The sequence below is a fragment of the Plecotus auritus genome (assembly GCF_963455305.1).
Source record: "Plecotus auritus genome assembly, chromosome: 9".
In the NCBI taxonomy this organism is placed as follows: Eukaryota; Metazoa; Chordata; class Mammalia; order Chiroptera; family Vespertilionidae; genus Plecotus; species Plecotus auritus.
The window spans coordinates 7,170,606-7,192,630 of NC_137783.1; the positions used below are offsets into that span (position 1 = coordinate 7,170,606).

General features: G+C 37.3%; 1 protein-coding gene across 1 annotated transcript in view; it reads left to right on the plus strand.

The window, feature by feature from the left end:
* CACUL1 (CDK2 associated cullin domain 1) overlaps positions 1-22,025 on the plus strand; it is a 48,207-nt gene that overhangs the window by 12,031 nt on the left and 14,151 nt on the right. Inside the window, exons 2-6 of the mRNA XM_080640468.1 lie at positions 640-766; positions 1,660-1,762; positions 16,126-16,221; positions 18,243-18,345; positions 20,080-20,169. Of these exons, the coding sequence (XP_080496594.1) occupies positions 640-766; positions 1,660-1,762; positions 16,126-16,221; positions 18,243-18,345; positions 20,080-20,169 (519 nt within the window). The remainder of the gene's footprint in view (positions 1-639; positions 767-1,659; positions 1,763-16,125; positions 16,222-18,242; positions 18,346-20,079; positions 20,170-22,025) is intronic.

The window sequence follows — 22,025 nt, forward strand, 5'->3', positions numbered from 1 at the left end:
AGGAAGGGAGAGGGAGTGAGAGAGAAACATCAATGATGAGAGAGAATCATTGATCAGCTGCCTCCTGCACACCCCCCACTGGGGATAGAGTTTACAACCCAGGCATATACCCTGACTGGGAATTGAACTGGGACCTCCCAGTTCATAGGTCAATGCTCAGCCCCTGAGCCAAGCTGGCGGGCATTACTGTAGAATGTGGACTTTAATTTTCATAGTCATGCTTAGGTAGATTTTCCCAGGAGTGTTCCATAACCTTATTGTGGTTCACAGATAGAACATCTTTTTACATCATTGACAGATGGGTATTTGAAGGTCAGTGCATGTTTGAGTGGCTCCACTGATAACGGAAGTTTACAGAAACCAGGAAGGGAAACCAGTGATATTTGCTTGTTTTGTTTTTATTTTTAAGGATGGACAGACTTATAGAAATTCCTTTTAAAATCGTAATTAATGGTTTCTTAGAATCCCTGACCAGGCTGTTTTGGTGGTGTTTTGTTTTTTGAAATGGGATAGTAATTGATTTGTATTTAGGTGATAAAGTGTCAATGTGAAATCTAAAAGGAATTTGAGGACACGAAATTGCTCTAGTTCCTGTTTACATGTGGTAATAGTAATATTTATTTTACTTTTTACTTTTAGTAATGAATGTTATAACTATTGAAGATTATAAGAGCACATACTGGCCAAAATTGGATGGTGCCATAGATCAGCTTTTAACCCAGAGTCCTGGTGACTATATCCCCATATCCTATGAACAGATATACAGGTAAGTTGGATTTAATTCGCCTGGGTTTGAGAGGGTATATTGAAGTTCATGGCATCTTGAGTATGATAGTATGTATGCATATAATATATAATATATAATATATAATATATAATATATAATATATGGCTCTAAGTTATTTATATGTTACACACATGTGGATTGGAGGTTTGATTTATACTTTTTGCTTCAGACTTGGGTTTCAAATCAAGATAGAGTTAACTCGATCTCAGCCTGCTATCCGTGCCATATATAATGCAGAAACGATGGAGGTCAGCAAAAAAAGGGCAAAAATATGTATTTTTAGTCTCTCAGGGAGACTTTAGCTTAATCTGTCGATGTTTAGTGACACACAGTTCTAACTCTCTGGTTATTTTGTTTCCCAGCTCCTGGTAAACGGAAGCAGCAAATTAGTGAGGAACTGGGGTGGGTATGAGATCAGCCCAGTCACAAGAGGAGGAAGTGACAACTGAGTTGTTCCACACAAGTGAGGCACAAAGAGGTTACATTGCAGATGCTTTTGTGAGTTAGAAACTTTCTACCCAGTACACTCTCTCTTCCTTATTTTGACATTCATTAAAATGAGAGAGAAGCTGGTCTGTAAGTAGTTACCATAGACTCTCAGATTATCACCAAGTATTAGATTATCTAGTATTGATAAAATGTGCAGTAGAGTACTCATAAAGATTTTTTTTGTTGCTGGTGGTAATACCTCTTCCATCCGAACACTGATTGGAGCAGGGTAAATTTTTTATTTAAAGGTTGTGATTGGTCACTGTTTTTACGCCTGAATTGGTTATTTGACCAGTGGCTGTATATACAGAGTATGCTTTAACCTTAGGCTGAATTACATGCTTCATCATTAACCCGGTTTTTCTGTTTTGTTTCCCCCACAGTTGTGTGTATAAATGTGTATGCCAGCAGCACTCAGAACAGATGTATAGTGATCTGATTAAAAAGATAACTAATCACTTAGAGAGAGTCTCAAAGGAGCTGCAGGTAAAGAACTGATTGTATTGCTTTTTGCTTCCTTGGGATTTTCTGACTGGTTGGAATTAGTCTGTGTAATAAACCTCCGGAGGCTTGTTAATTTGAGTGTGAGATAAATTTATAAACATTTTCTAGATGGATATTGACCAAAGCAGCTAATTTTGTAATAGGTTATTATTTTAAAATTTTGACATACATTGTGGAAATTTTTAGATTGAATATATTTCAGACTTCAACTGATTCATTTATTACCATGTGAATATTTATTTAAAATATTATTTTTTTTCCTGTGAACTTTAGTATTTGGTGGCATTTATAATATAAATGTGTATATGTTAATTTTTTTCTGAAACTTTCAAAAATTATCTTTGAAGAGTGATTTGCCTACCAGTTTCTAAAATTTGCTAATAATGAACAACTGAAGTCAGAATTTTGTTGATAAACCCTCTTTAGACAAACATCATCCTTGCTGTAAAATCTGGGGCAAGTTGTAGAAAATACTCTGTTTAAGAAAACACTTGGCCTCTTGATCCCCCCAACATCTCTGTCTGCCTCAGTAAGGTTTCCAGTGCTTGAAGGTCAAGTACTATTTTTATGCCAGGGCCAGATCACATTTTAGTACTGGAGTAGAAGTAACATGATGTATAGGAAAGTCACTCAGCAATAAATTATGGATCCACTCCACAGTTGGGAAGTACTCCAGCAATTTTGAAATAGCCACAGTTTCTAGAAAGTGCTGGGGTGTGCTTTGGGCTTAGATATTGTTCTTTACTTATCTGTGTGCTGAGTTATCTTAGTCTTATTTAGCCCCAACTGTTTTACTAAGTAGCTTTCTTTTTTTTTCTTAATTATAGCCAGAGCATTGTTTATCATAGCCAAATATATACTTTTCCTGTTGTTAGTGTAAAGTGTTTTCTTCATCTTTTTGCCACTAAATACAAGATCTTTATTCATTTAACAAATATATTTAGTACCTAGGTATTATCTATAAATTGTAGATGAAACCCCTGATGTGCATTATAGCTTTGAAAGGTTTACCTACTAATTCTTTTTTTTTCTTTAAATAATTTTATATTTTTCAGTTACAGTTGACATACGCTATTATATTAATTACAGTCATACAACCTAGGGGATAGACATTATATAACTTACGAAGTGATCACCCTTATAAATCTAGTACTGATCTGACACCATACATAGTTATTACAATATTATTGACTATATTTCCTGTGCTGTGTTTTACATCCTCATAACTATTCTGTAATTACCAATTTGTACTTAATGCCTTCACCCTTTCACCCATCATCCCCAACCCCCTCTTCTCTGGCAACTGTCAAAATGTTCTTTATGACTCTGTTTCTGTTATGCTTGTTCATTTAATTTGTTTTTTAGATCTATTTTGTTTGGCCTAAGTATTGCTACCCCAGCTTTTTTTTTGTTTCCATCTTCATGAAATATCTTTTTCCATCCCTTTTGAAGTGAGTCTCTTATAGACAGCATATGTAAGGGTCTTGTCTTGTTTGTTATCGATTCAGCCTCCATAGATTTTTTTGATTGGAGCATTTAGCCTATTTTCATTTAAAGTAATTGTTGATAGATATGTATATATTGCCATTTTATTATTCATATTTTTTATATTCTTTCTTCATCTTCTTAAAGAAGACCCTTTAAAATTTCTTGTAATACTGGTTTGGTGGTGATGAACTCCGTTAGCTTTTTCTTGTCTGGGAAACTCTCTGTCTGTCCTTTGATTTTAAAGGATAGCTTTGCTGGGTAATCTTGGTTGTAGGTCTTTGCTTTTCATCCCTTTGAATATTTTGTGCCAATCCCTTCTGTTCTGCAAAGTTGCTGTTGAGATATCAGCTGTCATTCTTATGGGAGCTCTCTTGTAGATAACTAACTGCTTTTCTCTTGCTGCTTTTAAGATTCTCTCTTTGTCTTTAACTTTTGGCATTATAATTATGATGTCTCTTGGTGTGGGCCTCTTCTTGTTTATCTTGTTTGGGACACTCTGTGCTTCCTATACTTGTATGTGTATTTCCTTCACCAGGTTAAGGGAGTTTTTCATCATGATTTTTTCACATAAGTTTTCAGTATCATGCTCTCTTCTCCTTCCTGCATCCCCATTATGCAAATATTGATATGCTTGAAGTTGTCCCAGAGGCTCCTTATACTATCTACTTTTTTGGATTTTTTTTTTGTTATCCTGATTGGGTGTTTTCTGTTTCCTTATCTTCCAAATCTCTGATTTGATCCACTGTTGTTTTTCTGTAATGTATTTTTTATTTCAGTTAGTGTATTCTTTATTTCTGACTGGTTCTTTATGTGTTCTATTTTTGTTTTTATGTTTTTATCTTTATTGCAGTTCTTACTAAGTTCATTGACCATCCTTATAACCATTGTTTTTGAACTTTGCATCTAGTAGATTGCTTGTCTACATTTTGTTTAGTTTTTCCCCCCTGGAATATTGTTTGTTTTTTCATTTGGGCCATGTGTCTTTGTTTCCTTATTTTGGCTGACTCTGGGTTTGTTTCTATGTATTAGGTAGACTTGCTATGTCTTCTGTGCTTGGTAGTGTGGCTTTATATAGTTGTTGTCCTGTAGGGTCTAGTAGCACAGCCTTCCCAGTCACCTGAGCTGGGCATTCCAAGTCCCCTGCCTCCTTTCCCCTCCCCCCGTACACTATGTACACTTTCCTGTTGAAATTAAGCCTTGATTGCTGTTGGCATCTCAATGGGAGGGCTTTACCCTCGGGCTGGATTGGCTACAAGGACTGACTATAACCACCGTGGAGGATCAGCTGTGCAGGGATCAAACCCAGGGAGCTTCACCGGGGCTCTGTTGCCTGTTGCGTCCACCCTTTGAGTGTGTCCCTTGTGGAGGAGGTTAGGAGGTGGTCTGAAGCTGTCCATCAGTTGTGCTGGTTCTGGGGCTTCCTGGTAGGTTCAGGCCAAGGTCATCTGCCACTTGTGCTCTGCCCGGGGCCACCTTGCATGAGCTACAAAGTGATCTCCAGATGGCTGCTGCTTGTGCTTGGCTCGGAGGTGCTAAGAAGAGACCAAGCTGCAAACCGAGGCCACCTGCCACTAGTGCCGGGACTGGGCCCACTTAACGAGAGGTAGTTGGCTTGCCGAGGCCAGGTGCTGCTTGTTTGAGAAACTTTAGGAAAGTCTGCAGCATGTGCCAAGACAGGCTGTTTGCATGGAATAGCCACTGGGAACAGTGGTTTCTTTTGCCTCTACTTTTCCTCCCTTCCTTCTCCGAAGAGGGGACATTCTACTTGTCTTTTAGGGTTTGCCCAACTTTTAACTTCACTATTCCTGATAGACTTAATTAATCACCTTCTCCTTTTTGCTTCTGTATTACTTTATTTGTATTGCTACTATAGTCCTTAGTTTAGCACTTTGGCATATATTTAGTTATCAAGCAGATGTCACCTTTGCCACACTGAGCTTCTTGAGGGTAAGAATCCTGACTTTATAGTTTTCCCTTGGTCTGTTTTAGTTTTGAGCCACGTTAAGAACTCATTGATAAATATATTAGTGTTAATACTATTGACCCAATGCTTCTAATTATCCTCCTTCTGGATACATGGTAAGAGTACTTCTCTATCCCATTGAATTTAAACTTGGCCAAGTGACTTACTTTGTCTATGAATTGTGAGTGAAAGTGAAGTATGTACCCCAAAATCTGAAGCCTTTGAGTTCGGCTGTGCAATTTTCCATGATTCCTTAACCTCCCAGGTATTCTAGTTGGTAGAGTCACCCTTAACCTGAATCTCTGAGTAAGTCTGACATGGAGCAGACCCTCAAGATGGGCATGTAACATGAGCGAGAAAGAAAGATTTGCTATACATTTTCTCTTAATTTTTTAGTTCATTTAAAATTTTTATTTTAATTGAGGTATAATTCACATGTCCTGACATTCACCTTTTTTGTTCTGTAAAGTAAGTTTTTATTGATTTTAGAGAGAAAGGGAGAGGAAAGAGAGAGAAACATTCATATGAGAAAGAAATACTGATCAGCTGCCTCCTGCACACCCTCTACCAGGGATCGAACCTGCAACTTGGGCATAGGCCTTGATTGGGAATTGAACCTCAGCCTCATGGTGCTTGGGACGACTCACCCAGCTGAGCCACATCAGCCAGGACACATTCACCTTTTTAAAGTGTACAATCAGTCAGTATTAGTTTTTAATATGGTCACAAAGTTGTGTAACCATCACCACTAATTTCAGAACATTTTAGTCACCCCAGACTAACAGCCCAGTACTCATTAGCAGTCACTCCCTATTCTTTCCTCCTCATAGCCACTGACTACCACTAATCTACTTTCTGTCTCTGTGGATTTGCCTATTCTGGACATTTCATAGAAAAGGAATCAGACAAAATGTGGCCTTTTGTGTCTGGCTTAATTAACTTTTCAAGGTTCGTTCACGTTTATGGCATGATTAATAGTTCATTTCTTTTTATGGCTGAATAACATTCCATTAAATAGTTACTAGAGGCCTGAAGCATGAAATTCATGCAAGGGGGCTCGTCCCCCACTGCCACAGCGGCACCCTCTGCCTCATCCCCGCCCGCTGTGGTTTCCGGAAGGTCATCCGGAAGGATGTCTGGTCTAATTAGCATATTACGCTTTTATTATTATAAATACCACATCTTGTTTATCCAGGCTATGTTATTTTAAGTCACTGAGATTTTGGGGGTTGTTTTTGATTGACATAATACATATTTGAATTTACAATATTTAGAATATCTTGTTTTACCCAACTACCATTTGGGTAATTGAATTTGATGAATGTAAATAACATCCTGCACTCTTAAAACTGTCTTAAATGACACTTCCACGTTTTTATTATTTTTGTATACATCTGAATTTGGAAGTCACTAGAGCAGTTGTGAGACATACTCTCCCCATATAATGTTGATAAATCTATGGTATATGTTAATTCATTTTATTGAATTGAGACTATATTTTTACTTTTACCAAATAAAAATGTTCTGATGTTTTGTTCTAGTAGCTTTATAGTTAGGAATCCACTAGCAACAGTTTCTTTGTCAGTAGTTTGGAACTTAGCACTGTACATTACCCCCAATAAACAGTGTTCAGAGATTTGGTTTCCTGGCCGGGATAGTAACATTCAAGTGTTAGGAATAGCACCAATAGGACTAACCTGAGTTCAGGATCCTGAGGAGGACAGACCACAACGATAGGTGGAAAAGGAAAATGTTGCAATTTTTATTCTCAAACAGGGCTGAATTTAGAATAGTTTAAATGAGTATTTGTCAACTATTTTAATGAAAAAGAAGTTAACTAATTACATGTTAACCTTTCATTTAATAAAAAAATTGGAGTATTTTTATGTGTTTAAAGATAAATATATCTTGATTGAATTAAATATAATTTGACTCTCAAGTCAGTTTATTTATTATATTAATGGAAATTAATAGAAAAATAAACCACAATCAGTCAGTATTAGTTAACTTTGATTCACTCTTCAGAGACACCTCCAAATTGCCAACAAACAGCCAGATTCTCTAGGTCAGTGGTCCGGCAAACCGTGGCTCGCGAGCCACATGCGGCTCTTTGGCCCCTTGAGTGTGGCTCTTCCACAAAATACCACGGCCTGGGCGAGTCTATTTTGAAGAAGTGGCGTTAGAAGAAGTTTAAGTTTAAAAAATTGGGCTCTCAAAGGAAATTTCAATTGTACTGTTGGTATTTGGCTCTGTTGACAATGAGTTTGCCGACCACTGGCCTAGGGGCTTAAAATCAGAGCAAGGGTTGCTTTGCTATTTGTGTTTTGTCCGGTGGGTGGCAGCATAGCTCAACTTGTCTTGTGTATTTTCTAAAGGCTATAATATTTACACCTGTTGAACTAAAAAGTATTTTTAAAAACGTTCATTTCCCCAAATATGGTATTTATGCCTTGCTAGAGTGAGGGAGATTTTAGATAATAAGAAAGTTGCTTGTTACCCTTTTTACATAGTTTTCTAGTAAAATAAACATTGTTGCCAATTCTTCACATGCATGTTCTACTGAAATTTTTTTCTGAGTAAGTTATTTGGAGGTCTGTTTATTAATCCAAACTAGATCTTAAAGCAGTTGTTACAGCAAAGTTATTCTTGTCTCAGAATTGGCCAATGAGACACCCTGTAAGTGTACTATCCTTTGAAGGAAGGGACAGTGTTTTCTCCTCATCGGCTTAACATAACGCCAGATCCCAAGGAGAAATCTACTAAAGTACTTACGAGTTGATAAACGGCATTTGGTAGCTTTACAGCTGAGATTACTAGAACCATCTACTTGGTTAGTTCAAACAGCATCCTGAACTCAGAAAATGAAATCTGGGATGAGCAAGAGAGTCAGATCACTTAAATAAAGAACAGTTATTTGCTGTTGTTTATTGTCACAGTGAACACAATACAATTATGAGTTATGCTCTTTTTAAAACTTTTTGTTTTGAGACAGTTATGTTCTTAAATTGGAAAAGATCTAAGGAAAAAGTTTTCTTTAAAAAATAAGCAAATAGGGTTAAGGTGGTAGATTGCACCAAGTGTTAAGAAATGAAGTATATAGGAAAGTGAGAAGTTTTCCTAGTCCACCCGACTTCTTTGGGTATTTTCTGAATGAGGTAATCCTTGGGCCTTTTGTAACTGCTCTGTGTCATCTAGCCAGTCAGTTTAAAAACTAGGATTAGAGCCTGATTTATCTCCTTGTTATATGGATACGCTGAAGGAATCCCGGATTACAGAGGTTAGACTTTAATTCATTTTACTCTTTAAGCCATTTGGAAAACGAGGAAAGTCTTATTTTAGAAATAAAAGAGGAAGGAATGTCCGTATCATACTGGTAGTAATAACAGGAGCAGTTAACTTTGAGAGTCAAGAGAGAAGCGTCTTCTGGACTCCCTTTGACTTCTTTATTGTTACCTTTAATGAGAAGCTCATTCTTACAAATTACCTGAGAAGCATCTAATATGTATGTTTTAGCTTAAGGCTCCTGTGGTTCATTTACCTTCTAGAGAATTTACCATTTTTTGGATAGTCTACTATGGAAACTGTCTTCACAGCAGGAATGAGAATGGAATGTCACATGTATCTGGGAGGGAATTCCATTTTTATGTAGCATCTTTGTCAGCCTCAGGTGTAATTTATGTTGCTTCTGGAGCCTTGACACGTTTGTCCGTTGGTAGAATGCTCTTGTTCTGGAAAGTCATGGAATAAGCCAGTTAGACTAAAAGCATATTGTACATTGTTTTGCTAAAGTTAGTCATGTAGAGGCAGATTTTTAAAAAAGGAATTTCTAGAATGTTAAAAGATTTAAAATAAAATTGGAGAATTTTTAGCATTTCCATTTGACTTAAAAAAAAAACCCTTCAATTTGCTGAAATTCCCCACCTTTTTCTGGATGTTGTATACCTTTTCTGCCAGGTCATTACGTATATTAATCAGAGTAATTTAAAGACAGTTACAGTTTGTGGGCATCTTTGCATCTAGACTTTGTTGACTCTTTAATTCTTGACATTGGGTTATAGTTTCTTGATTTTTTGGTGTTTCTTTTCTTTTTTAAATATAATTTTATTGATTTCAGAGAGAGGAAGGGAGAGAGAGAGATAGAAGCATCCATGATGAGAGAGAATCACGGATCGGCTGCCTCCTGCATGTCCCCTACTGGGGACTGAACCTACAACCCGGGCATGTGCCCTTGACCGGAATCTAACCCAGGACCCTTCAGTCCGTAGGCTGACACTCTATTCACTGAGCCAAACCGGCTAGGGCGATTTTTTGGTGTTTCTTAATTTTTGGTAACTGACCTTTGCTGGTGACAGGAGGGCTGGAGGGTTACCTCCAGCAGTAGACAGTTTTTGCCTTAGATCAGAGAAGGGTCACCAGGTGTAGGTGGGTCACCTCTTCCCTTCAGCAAATGACTTTTGCTTTGTATCTGAGTAGGGTCCAGGGTACTTGCAGCTTTTGTTTATGTCTTCCATTGGCAGCTAATCACCACCTTTTCAACTCCAGTAGGTGCAGAGCATGCATGGGCTTCTTCAGGTACTTCTGCCCCATCTTCAAACCGTGGCACTTCTGTGCCACAGAGGGTGACTCTCACATCTCTTTCACTGCCTTCAGTCTTCTCTCAAAGGCCCAGTGGAAACCCATGGAAAAGAGCTGGTGACTAGGTGGGGACTGCCCTTGTGTGAGGCTCTGGGGGATTCTGTGCTGTTAGCTCACACTTGGCCTTTAATGTTTCATTCAACTGCTATGGTTTTCTTGCCAGCTTTTATGGCTGCCATCACCAAAGGAGAAGCAGTTGGGATATTCTTTCTTTCCTTAGGGGAGCTTGTCACTCTTTAGAATTCATTTCACTTGGTTGGGCGTATGGACAATGCAGAGACTTCAGGTCCAAAGATAGATTAGTAGGTTAACAAGACTTTTTAAAAAAATACAATCATAAGTGTGGGACTGATGTTCTCAAGAATTTCTGCATTCTAAGTGGAGGAGGCACTTCACTGTTCCATTTTAATAACTTTATAATCACTGAATTTGATAAGTCAAGAAACTGTTAAATTTACAGAAAAAATTCACTTACAGTCTTAATACTAATGTTGAAATGTTAGTGTACCATGTTTTTACTGACTTCAGTGTAATGGGCAGCTAAATTGTCACTATTGCCGTGCAGTCAATGTCTTGTGTTGCATGGTGATTACTGCTCAGCCTTCTCTTGAATTCTCTAGACTTCCTTCCCTTAGAGCTCCTCTTTCCTTTGAAGTGGACATTTCTAAATGCTGAACAGCTGCCAGAACAGCTGTTTAAAGAATCCCCTGAAGTTCTCATTAAAAATATAGCTTCTGGAAAGTTTCTGAGTCAGGACTTTGGAGTGTGGCAAAGGAATCTGTCATTTACAAGTTCTTCAGGCGATTTGGAGAGCTGAGAGCTGCAGTCTTTGAGAGTCACTGGGCTATCGAAGAACCATTGATCCCGAAGCTGTTCTTGCTCTTAAGCACGGAGTGGTGCCATCTTATGTTTAAATATAAGACTGTGTTGTTGCTGAAGCTACTCACATTTGCCCCCCTTACGTGCTCTGGGCTAGAAGTATCCAGGCAAACCTGGGTAATACAAACAGCAAATCACAGTTTAAGAATCCACTGAAGTGGGACTGATGAAATAGACAATGGTGTGTCCAGACAGTTATTAAAATTATGTTGTAGAAATATACTTGACCTGGTAAATGATGACATGTAGCTGAGTGATAAAAGCAGATTACAAAATAATGGAATTCCATATTTGTTACACGCACTGACACAAGAATAGAAGAACATGTTAATGGTAGTTATCTACCCGATGTTAGTAGTGGTTATTTTTCTATAATTGCATTTTTAACTTTTAAAAGTTTTAGTGAACGTGCATTACTTCTGTAAAGATAGATGTTAGTGCTCTTGTAGTGTTTGTTATATCCTTCCCTCCCACCCTCTTTCTTCCCTATTTCATTTTAACATGGAAAAATCATTATTTAAAGAAAACAGGAGTGTTTTTATGAACATAAAAGCACATATTCTTTTTTTTTTTAATAAATCTTTATTCAGATTATTACAGTTGTTTCTCCTTTTTCCCCCCATAGCTCCCCTCCATCCGGTTCTCACCCCACCTTCTGCCCTTACCTCCCCCCCACTGTCCTCATCCATAGGTGTGTGATTTTTGTCCAGTCTCTTCCTGAATCCCCCCATATCCTTTTCCCCCTGAGAATTATCAGTCCACTCCCTTTCTATGCCCCTGATTCTATTATATTCACCAGATTATTCTGTTCCTCAGGTTTTTAATTCACTTGATTTTTAGATTCACTTGTTGATAGATATGTATTTGTTGTTCATAATTTTTATCTTTACTTTTTTCTTCTTCCTCTTCTTTAAGAATACCTTCCAGCATTTCATATAATACTGGTTTGGTGGTGATGAACTCCTTTAGCTTTTTCTTATCTGTGAAGCTCTTTATCTGACCTTCAATTCTGAATGATAGCTTTGCTGGGTAGAGTAATCTTGGTTGTAGGTTCTTGCTATTCATCACATTGAAAATTTCTTGCCACTCCCGTCTGGCCTGCATAGTTTCTGTTGAGAAATCAGCTGACAATCGTATGGGTGCTCCCTTATAGGTAATTAACTGTTTTTCTCTTGCTGCTTTTAATATTCTCTCTTTGTCTTTTGCTCTTGGCATTTTAATTATGATGTGTCTTGGTGTGGTCCTCTTTGGATTCCTTTTGTTTTGGGTTCTGTGCGCTTCCTGGACTTGTAAGTCTATTTCTTTCATCAGGTGGGGGAAGTTTTCAGTCATTATTTCTTCAAATAGGTTTTCAGTATCTTGCTCTCTCTCTTCTTCTGGCACCCCCATAATTCTGATGTTGGTACGCTTGAAGTTGTCCCAGAGGCTTCTTACACTATCTTCAACTTTTTGGATTTTTTTTCTTTTTGCTTTTTCAGTTGAGTGTTTTTTGCTTCTTTGTATTTCAATTCTTTGACTTGATTCTTGTGTTCCTCTAGTCTGTTTTTGGGTCTCTGTATAATATTTTTTATTTCAGTCAGTGTATGTTTAATTTCTAGTTGGTCCTTTTTCATATCTTTGAGGGTCTTGTTATATTTATCGGCCTTTTCTAGGATATTCTTGAAAAGCCTTATAACCGTGGTTTTGAATTCTATATCCAGTCGTTTGTTTTCCTCCATTTCTTTCGTTTGTGATCTGTTTCTTTGTTGCCGCATTTTCACCTCTTCCCTGAGTTGGTAGGGTAGCTTTGTGTGCTAGGTTTCCAATATGGCCCAGTGGGTCGGCCTCCCGAGTTAACCTGAGGTGGACACTCTTGGTGCACCCCTTTGTGGACTGTGTGTACAGCCTTGTTGTAGTTAAGTCTTGTTTGTTGTTGGTATCACTGGGAGGAATTGACCTCCAGGCCAGTTGGCTGTGAGGATCAGCTGTGTATATGCTGGGAGAAGTTCGGTGCTGGAGACAGCCTTATAGGATTAGACTTGCCAAATTGCAAAAGCCTCTGTGCTCAGCTTGGATGGGGTGGAGTCTCAGGGTGGAGCAGACAGTCTCGGCTTCCCATCAGCCTTGCCCTTGCACGCGTGCGCCTCCAGACCTCTGCCTTCCCTGGCTCCCGAGTCTCCGCCCGAGAGTCCAGATTCCCCCCGTAAGAGCGTGGATTCCCAGGGGCTCGCCTAGAACTGCGGTTCAGTGCAGTCAGAACTGGGGTTCAGTGCAGTCAGGAGCTTCCGACTCCCTTCTGCTAGGGAAAGCCTGTGGCAACCTCCGCAGTCTTTGTGCACACTGGTGCGCATGCCTCCAGACCCCTGCCAGCCGGGGCTCCCCCAGGTCTCCCCCGGGTCTCCGAGTCTCCTGGTGCCTTTCTCTCTACCTGACAGTCCAGACTCCCCCTGTATGAGCCTGGGTCCATGGGGTTTCGCCCGGAACTGGGGTTCAGTGCAGTCGGAACTGGGGTTCAGTGCAGTCGGGGGCTTCCTTCCCCCTCCCGCCAGAGAAAGTCAGCCAGGCTCTCAGCCGCTCTTCCTCTCTGCGCGCACAAAGACCCTTTACCATACCTCCAATTCTCTGTGAGCTTTTCTTTTTCCTTCTAGTTGTAGAATTTCCACTCAGCCAGCTTTCCTGTGGTTCTGGATGGTGTCTGTTCTGTCTTTTAGTTGTAGTTTTGAAATAATTGTGCGAGGCAGCATTAGGTGCTTACCTATGCCGCCATCTTGGTTTCTCTCCTAAAAGCACATATTCTTAATTTTTCCTGTATCATTTTGGTGGGATGGGGATGGGGTGTAGGTAGATGAGGGATATAAATAAGAAATTGTGGAACTTGTTTGCATTTCACATCTGCGATGTCCAATTTGGTAGCCTCTAGCCATATGTAGCAAGAGTGTAAAGAGTTCCTGAGACCAAAATATGTGAGAACCACTAGGATAAAACAGTTTCCTAGGTACATTTTTAGAACAATTGCAGATCAGTGTGATTGTATGTTAGCATTTGTGTGAAAAGGGGTATAAATGGGATACTTGGTTTTTTGTATATACATAAAATTCTTCTGGAAGGATATAAAGGAATTAAGTGTTGGTTCAGTGAGAAAGGAGTGAAAGGTAAACTCTCTAAACCTTTTTGAACTCATTTGAATTTTAAACCAGATGACTATATTACTCATTAAAACAAATTTTAAAACATCCCTCCTACCAGCCATATTATACATTTCAGGGAATCTAGGTCTGTTACGAAAAGTTGGAGCAAGTTTAGAGTAGCAGTTATTTTTCTGGCAGCTTGCTTTTTCTTGTTTGAGAAGAAAATGAAGCTTGCTTGTTTCAAGGGTAAAAAATTTCATTTAATGTCCAAGCCAAATATATTCATGTTGAAATAATGTAAATCAAATAGGTAGCAATTTTCCCAGTGGGGCCCAAAGTATACTGAGTTTAAGTTTTAAGGACGAACAATTTGATTAGTTTTTAAAAATAGTTTTTTTTCTAGGTTCCTAGTAAAGAGGTTAAATTTATTTTAGGAGAGTGTTATAATTTATAGTCCTGTCATTTAAAAGGTTTTGAATAAGTGCTGCATGAAATGTGGAAGCTAAGTAAATGTTCTGACATTTGATTCAGTACAAAAAGTGCTTTTTATTACTCATAACCTTTGGGGATTCTTGAAAAGAATAGCTAAGGAATTCAATTTTATTTATTCTGTCTGCTATTAAGTATGCCTTTTGATCAATGTTCATGCTTTTAACTTTGAAATAGATAAAGTGTCCTTTCATGGAAAGGGAAAATTATTTTAATGCAAAAACTCTTCAGATTTTTTTTTCAAATAATACTTTTAAAATTTATTTCTTTGAATACTGAAATACCATTTCTAGAGTTCTTTGAAGCACTTTAGAGAAAGATACCACATGTGTTTCTCTTCATTAGTTATAGTTAAAAGTTTGCCCATAAAGTAGGACCATTTCCCCAATTTCTTTAGTTAATAAGGAATGCTTTTAATAATGTTAATGGGTTTTTATGAAGTTCTTGACAAATGGGTAGTTAATTCATTAAGTTTACTTATTAGTTGCATATGCATATATAATATTTGCACATGCAAATATATATGCATGTAATATTTACACAGTATATTCTTTGACTCTAAGCACATCTTAGAAGTAGCACAATTAGTATTTTTTTAATTTTATATGTATGGAAATTGAAATTCAGAGTACTAAATTCATTGTGTAATGTCATACAGCCTTGTTACAAGTAAAATAATTTAGATTTTTATTTTTATTTATTTATTTTTAAAAAAATATATTTTATTGATTTTTTACAGAGAGGAAGGGAGAGGGATAGAGAGTTAGAAACATCAATGAGAGAGAAACATCAATCAGCTGCCTCCTGCACACCCCCTACTGGGGACGTGCCCGCAACCAAGGTAAATGCCCTTGACCGGAATCGAACCTGGGACCTTTCAGTCCGCAGACTGACGCTCTATCCACTGAGCCAAACTGGTTTCGGCAATAATTTAGATTTTAAAAAGGCTAGGTTAGATTTCAACCAGTTAAGTAAAGCTTTACTTAGATTTAAGTAAAGCTCTGTTCTTGCAAGACATGCCTTTATGTATACCTACTATGTTCCAGGCTCTGTGGTCAGCACTGGAGATGTAAAGATAAGACATAAATCTTGCCCTCCAAGGACTTGAAGTTTAGGGATAGTGGGAGAAGTGAGTAAGTGTGATGGTGCCTTGTTGAGAGGCCATATATCCCAGATATTTATGAGGAAGTGATAAATCGTAAAGGATAAATAGAAGTAGCCAGGTGAATCTGTTGAGGGGGTGGTGTTAAAGATTTTGTTCAAGTAGAAAATACTCAAGGAAGCCTGACAGCATACTAATACTTGGTAACTGCTAGCAGTTCCATATGTTTGCTGTGCTGGGCTGTGCATGAGGAAGAGCAGAATATGAATGGAAAGGTAAACAGTGTGCCCTAAATTGGAAATGTGAACTTTTTTCTAAAGGTTTTAGGAATGTAAGTAGATGAAAGGACTCAGATTGACCAAAGTTTGAGACTTAGCTCTTGGGCTTGTTAACTGTGGGACTATATATATACTCAAGGGACTAAATATTTTGAGCTCCAGTTGCTTCATATGTAAAGTGGAAATAACATGCAATTTGCAGACAGTTAGGAAGACTAAGAAAATGTTAAAAAAGCACTAGTGTGCACCAAACGTTTAAGTACTCCATAATGGAAGCTGAATTAGAAGGAGAGATCCCTTACATATTCTAAGCTTGTAAGAAGAGCCCTTTGCATTTTAGATTGTGACAGAAGGTCTTTAAACCTGGTTTCCCAGAATGGTCACATTTCTGTTCTTTCTCACAGGCCAGCCCTCCAGATCTCTATATTGAAAGATTTAATATAGCTCTTGGACAGTATATGGGAGCATTGCAGAGCATTGTGCCTCTTTTCATATATATGGTAAGTTAGAGCTTGGTTTACTGGTCCGAGTATTGAGAGTGAAGCATGTTCTATTTTTCTTTTACTATATATTATGGTAGAAATAGAAAATAATCTATTTTAGGAATGTTTGATAGGGTTGGCATAGAAGAATTTTCCGTTTTAAAATTACATAAATAATATTGCTGTGTAGACAATTAGGCATTAATATCAATAACCACCCAATTAGCATTTGTTTTATTTCTGCCATATGGAAGATATTGTTCTTGGAAAATAAAGATGTATAAGAAAGATTTCTTATCCTCAGAAAAAAGAGAATGAATACATGTATCTAAAATCATGAATGCCAAGTAAATCTTTCTATAAAAAAAATAGAACAATAAAATTGGCTTCCATTCTGATGATCTCTTTCATTTGGAAAATTATGCCTTGAGTATAATTTGTAGTCTGTTGACTCTGTTGATTAGTCCTTCCCCCCGTTTAAATATTTAAAGTAGTAGAATCTTAATGTTAGTGTTCCTATTGAATGGAGGGGCTCATTATCCCAATGGAGTAAAATCATTATCCCAATTCCTCTTTGTTTATTAGATTTAAGGAATGGGATGTTTAGGTTGATCCTATATTCTATAGCATAGAGATTACATGTTTTATACCAGTCTTCAAAATTATTTATTCTCTATAAGATATACTTTACTGAAAAAAACAAACAAAAACCACCACAAATTAACAACTAGAAAAAAAAACCAAAACAGAACACTGGGAGAAATTTCTATGATCAGCAGGGACTATTATTTAAGTAATTTATTGAAGATAATTACAGTTGAAAAATAAGCAGTTAAAAATAACGACATGTCCATGTTATTTTAGAGAAAAATCTTCCCCAAGAGATATTAGGTGAAAAAGCAAGATACAAAGCAGTGTGTAATATTTCTCCATTAGCAAGTGTTTTCTTCTTTATTAGGGAAAAAAGCATATCCACATATTACGTAAGCAGTATTTTAGAAAGATTATTTAAAAGTGTCCCTAGTGTAGGATAGGACCTTTGGGAATGGGACAGGGTCTACCGTGGGACAGTTCTTTTTATTGTGTAACCTTTTGCATGGTTTTAATTTTTAACCATGTGCATATTATTTTTATAATTTTTTAAAGAGAAAAATAAAACTTGTGTTAAGAATTGAGAGAATTCTTGTGTTAAGAATTAATGTTCCTCTGCATTTTCCATTCCTACACATTGAGTTAACATTTACACATGAACAAATTCAATCTTTTTTGACTCGTCAGTCATTCTTATTAGGATGCTTCTAGCTGCCAGAAATAGAAGGCCTGATTCAAAGTGATTTAAATAAGGGAAAGAATTAGCTCTTGTAATGAAATCCAGATATAAGGCAATCTCTAGGGTTTGCTGAATCTGTGGTTTAAGTGTCACCAAGGACTCAGGTTCTTTTTTCTTTCTTTGGTACACAACATCTTGGAACACACCATGTTCTCCTCATGGTGGTAAGATGACTGTAAGATACTTTTCACTCGAGCCTGGGTTTCAGTTATTGGGCTATCTTGGGTCATGTGTCTATCTTTGAACCAGAGACCATCTCTAAGGAATGCCATAGGCTGAATGGCATAGACTAAGCATTGAATGGAGCGTATGTTGGGGAGTCAACAGTGCATGTTCAATACCTGCTTTCAGCCTAGATCACTAATAAATGGGGACCTTTCAAAAGGCATATTAAGTGCTTGTCATACAGTGTGGTTCCTTGTGTCTGTACATGATCTCTGTCTAGGTCATGTCAGGTATCTTCCATGTTCTTTTGGAGGTGTATGGTTCATTGCATTTCATTTTTATGTGCTTTTAAGTATTAACCCCATGGCAGAAAGACATATAAATAGGGCAGGGCTTTCTTTTTGTTGTTTGATATTGCATTTTTATGTTTTGCTTGATGCTTTTATGAGTTGTTTCCTAAAATAATTTATTTTTAGTGTTTCAGTTTTAGACTGATCATTTCCCCTAATGATGCACTGAAAAAATAATTTATTTTCCCTTTCAGAATAAGTTTTACATCGAAACAAAACTTAACAGAGACTTAAAAGATGACCTTATAAAGCTGTTTACGGAACATGTTGCAGAAAAGCACATTTACAGCCTAATGCGTAAGTAATTTAGCTTACAGGGTGAGATAACATTAGCGATGATATACATAATTTTTTGATCAGAGAGCACTGGCACAGCAGAAAAAGTGTTGAAGCCCAGTTCTATAGAGAGAGGCATGAGGAATTGAAAATGTGAGTTGAAGGTCACCCAGTGAGCTGGGAGCTGCTTGACCCCGTTACTGGACAGTGCCTTCATATCTGGCCTGACACTTGCTACCATTCCCCCTTGCAGCAATGGAGTAAATATTATCAGGGGGTTCACCCCTAACTTTGTTACTGGTAACTCTAGAAGGAGCTCGGTGTGATATCTTTGGGGTGTAGCACAGAATCCTCTCTGATTTTTACTCTTTAGTGCAAAAACCCTTCCCTCATCTGGATCTATCATTTTTTTAAATTAAAAAAATATATATTTTTATTGATTTTTAGAGATGGAGAGAGATAGATAGATACATGAATGATGAGAGAAAATCATTGATTGGCCGACTCCTGCACATCTCCCATTGGGGATCAAGCCCTGACTGGGAATTGAACCGTGACCTCCTGGTTCATAGGTCAATGCTCAACCACTGAGCCACTCTGGCCAGGCTAGAATTTCCGTTTTAAACATTATATTTTGAAAATATTTTCTATAGTGCTTAAATTAACATTTGTCTCTTTAAAGTTTATCTATGCCATTCAAAATTATAGCTGTCTACTGATGATAAAATCCGAAGGATAAACTTGAACAATGCACCTTTGGCCTTCATATAAATTCAGTGTAACTCACATTGTATGTTTGAAACTGTGAGGTCATTGTTGGCCAAGTGAGATGGCTTTTCCATTTTAAAAAAGGCAGGCACAGAAGGAAACCGCTTGTCCAATTTTACAACCCTGGCATACAGGAAAATGATGCCATGTTTTAGGGAGTATTTTGGTTAGTAAATGGCAGGTCTTTGACAAATTGAAAATGAACTGTTCTGTGTCATGAGTATCTTTTGCATCCACTAAATAATGGAATTCGTTTGTGTCTGTTAATGATGTTACCTAGAAGAATTATTTCTATTTATTTTAAAGTGTTCTAATAAAATCTTTGACCTGCAGTGGATAACCTGAAAGAAAACTGACTCTGTTGTCACATTCAGGGTTCTATGGTTACTAGAGGCATGAAAGTGAGAAGGATGAGCAAGCGTGATCTCTCTTGCCATTATCTTTAGTTTTTTTAAAAAAGTACATACAGCTGTAGCATTTGGGGAAGTCAGACTGACTCAGAAAGTCAATCTGACTCCATGATTGCAGTTACTAAAATTACCAATAATATGTCTTTCAGGAAAATTCCAAGAGCCTCAACTATGGTGATTTGGGGGAAAGAGATGATTGAGAGAATTACAGAACATTTCCTCCCCCAAGTGTACATTTTTTGAATCAGGAACATAATAGGAAGCACTTTCAGCTTACTCACTAAGTACCATGAATACCAGTGCTTTCAGAAAGGTTTACTTGTTTCAGAACCTCCATGAGTTGAATAATTTCCATTAGTATTTCAACAGACCTGTACATACTACTTGTTAGATCGAGCTCTGTTGCATTGGATTTAAAAACAGTCTTCAGTGTATAAACTCTCAGTTTGTCCTCTTGGGCCGTTCATTTCTTGCACTTGTTTACTCTTCCATCTTTGGGAGAAATAATAATAGGAAGAGGAACCTTGACAATAAGTGTTACATCATTTTTATATCCCATTTTGTCTTTTTATTTCAGCTTTACTTTTAGAAGCCCAGTCAACACCATTTCAGGTCACACCTTCAACTATGGCAAATATTGTGAAAGGCCTGTACACTCTCCGACCAGGTAAACTCCTACATCATTTCTTTTGGGGTTGCACTTGTTTGTGGTAGTCCCATGCCTCTCCAGCAGGACAGTGTTGTTTCTCCCTGTGTTTTCTGAGGCCTAATGGTATTTGGATTGTTATGGCAAAAAATACTGAGCAGGTACTCATCACTGTGAAATGTAAACAAAGGACTCCATTGCAGTTATCTCTATTCTAGTGAAAGCCGACGGAAATACAAGAAATAATTTGTAGGAGACACTTTAGATAAAATTGACTCCTGTCTGGCATTAATCTTTGTCTTTTTTGTTAGGGAGTTTCTCCTTCGCTTCTGTCCCACACTTACAGGTATTATGCATGGACATATAAATTCATAACGCCATCTTCTTTGGCCTCTTATGTAACTTGCAAGCAATCAGTTGGGGGGTTTTAGAATGTATTCCCCTCGGGGAAGGAGGACTACTTTAATTACCTTTTTGTGAAACTCTTGTCATTTGAGGATTCAATGAAATAAGACCTGATCTAAATTGCTTAACACAGTACCTGATAATATAAGCATGCTAACATGAACTGTTACTATTCAGTTGGATTCAGTGGTTATATTAATTGGCGGCTTGATTGTTTGCTTAGTTTAAAAGATATGTCAGAATTTAGCTTGCTAAAAATGGAAACTGTGAAAATTGTACTGGAGGTGGAATATGATGTCAAATACTTTTTTCTACTTTAAACAGTATTCAAATTTAATGTTACTTAAATTTAACCAGGTCTTGCTCCATTCTTCATAATTTTTAAACAAATTATTTGTATAAAGTGCTAATATAAAGTAGCAAAAATATATTATTTTATATGCCCAATAAACCGATGTTCTTTTTTTAGTTTCTCAGAATTTTGACTTTCATTTTACTAAATGTGGTGAAATGGCTCATGGATTTGTCCTTTAGTACTAGGTTATGAATGATTTATTTTATTTTAGTTTGGAAGGCATCCAAGTGCAGTTTGACAAATTTCTAAATTACACCTCCTAAGTAGGTAGCTTTATCATAAAAGCTCTGGCTTTTATCATGAGTAACAAGTTGCAGAATGAAAGTAATCACTATGGGTAGAAAGACTCATAGATACATGTTCATCTAAATGCTATTTTATCTAAGTTTGAGTTCTTATAATAGGATTCATATTACTTGTGAAGAGAATTCTGTATTTGAGAATTGCCCTTTTCAAAAGGTGAATTTTATCACAGACTAGCCTTTTGTAACCCTAGGCATTTTCTGAGATACCATTAAACATATTTTGACATTTACATGTCTTGCCTATTGTGTTCATGGTTTATTTTATTATTTTTTAAAAATAATTCTTTATTGAAAATATTTGTTCCTGGTTTATTAAAACAGTTTTACTCACCTGACGATTAAGGTTAAAATGTTTTAAAAGTTGAACTTTATCTATTTATTTATTTTTGAGTTTTAATTTATCTTTATTTTTGAAAGTATTATAGATGTACCCCCCCCATTGACCCCCTCCCCAGGCCTTCACTGCACTATTGTCTGTGTCCATGGGTTATGCATATGTGCGTGTAAGTTCTTTGGTTAATTTCTTCCTGCCCTCTTCCCCTTCCCTCTGAGAATCCTCAGTAAAAGTTGAATTTTAAATGTAAAGTTTCTTTTACTGTGGTGGTCTCACATGCTGATCTTTGTATAATGGATGTATCTGGATCAACCAAAAAGGTTTTCTAAACTCTGGATTCCTGGGCCCTAATCCTTGGAGATGCTGATGACTGTTACCATTTTAGGTGTGTTTTCATTGGGTCTTTAGAAGCTCAGCTTGAAAACAGTTGTAGCCGTGCCATCCTGCCCTCCTTCATTCATACACACACTGTTTTTGT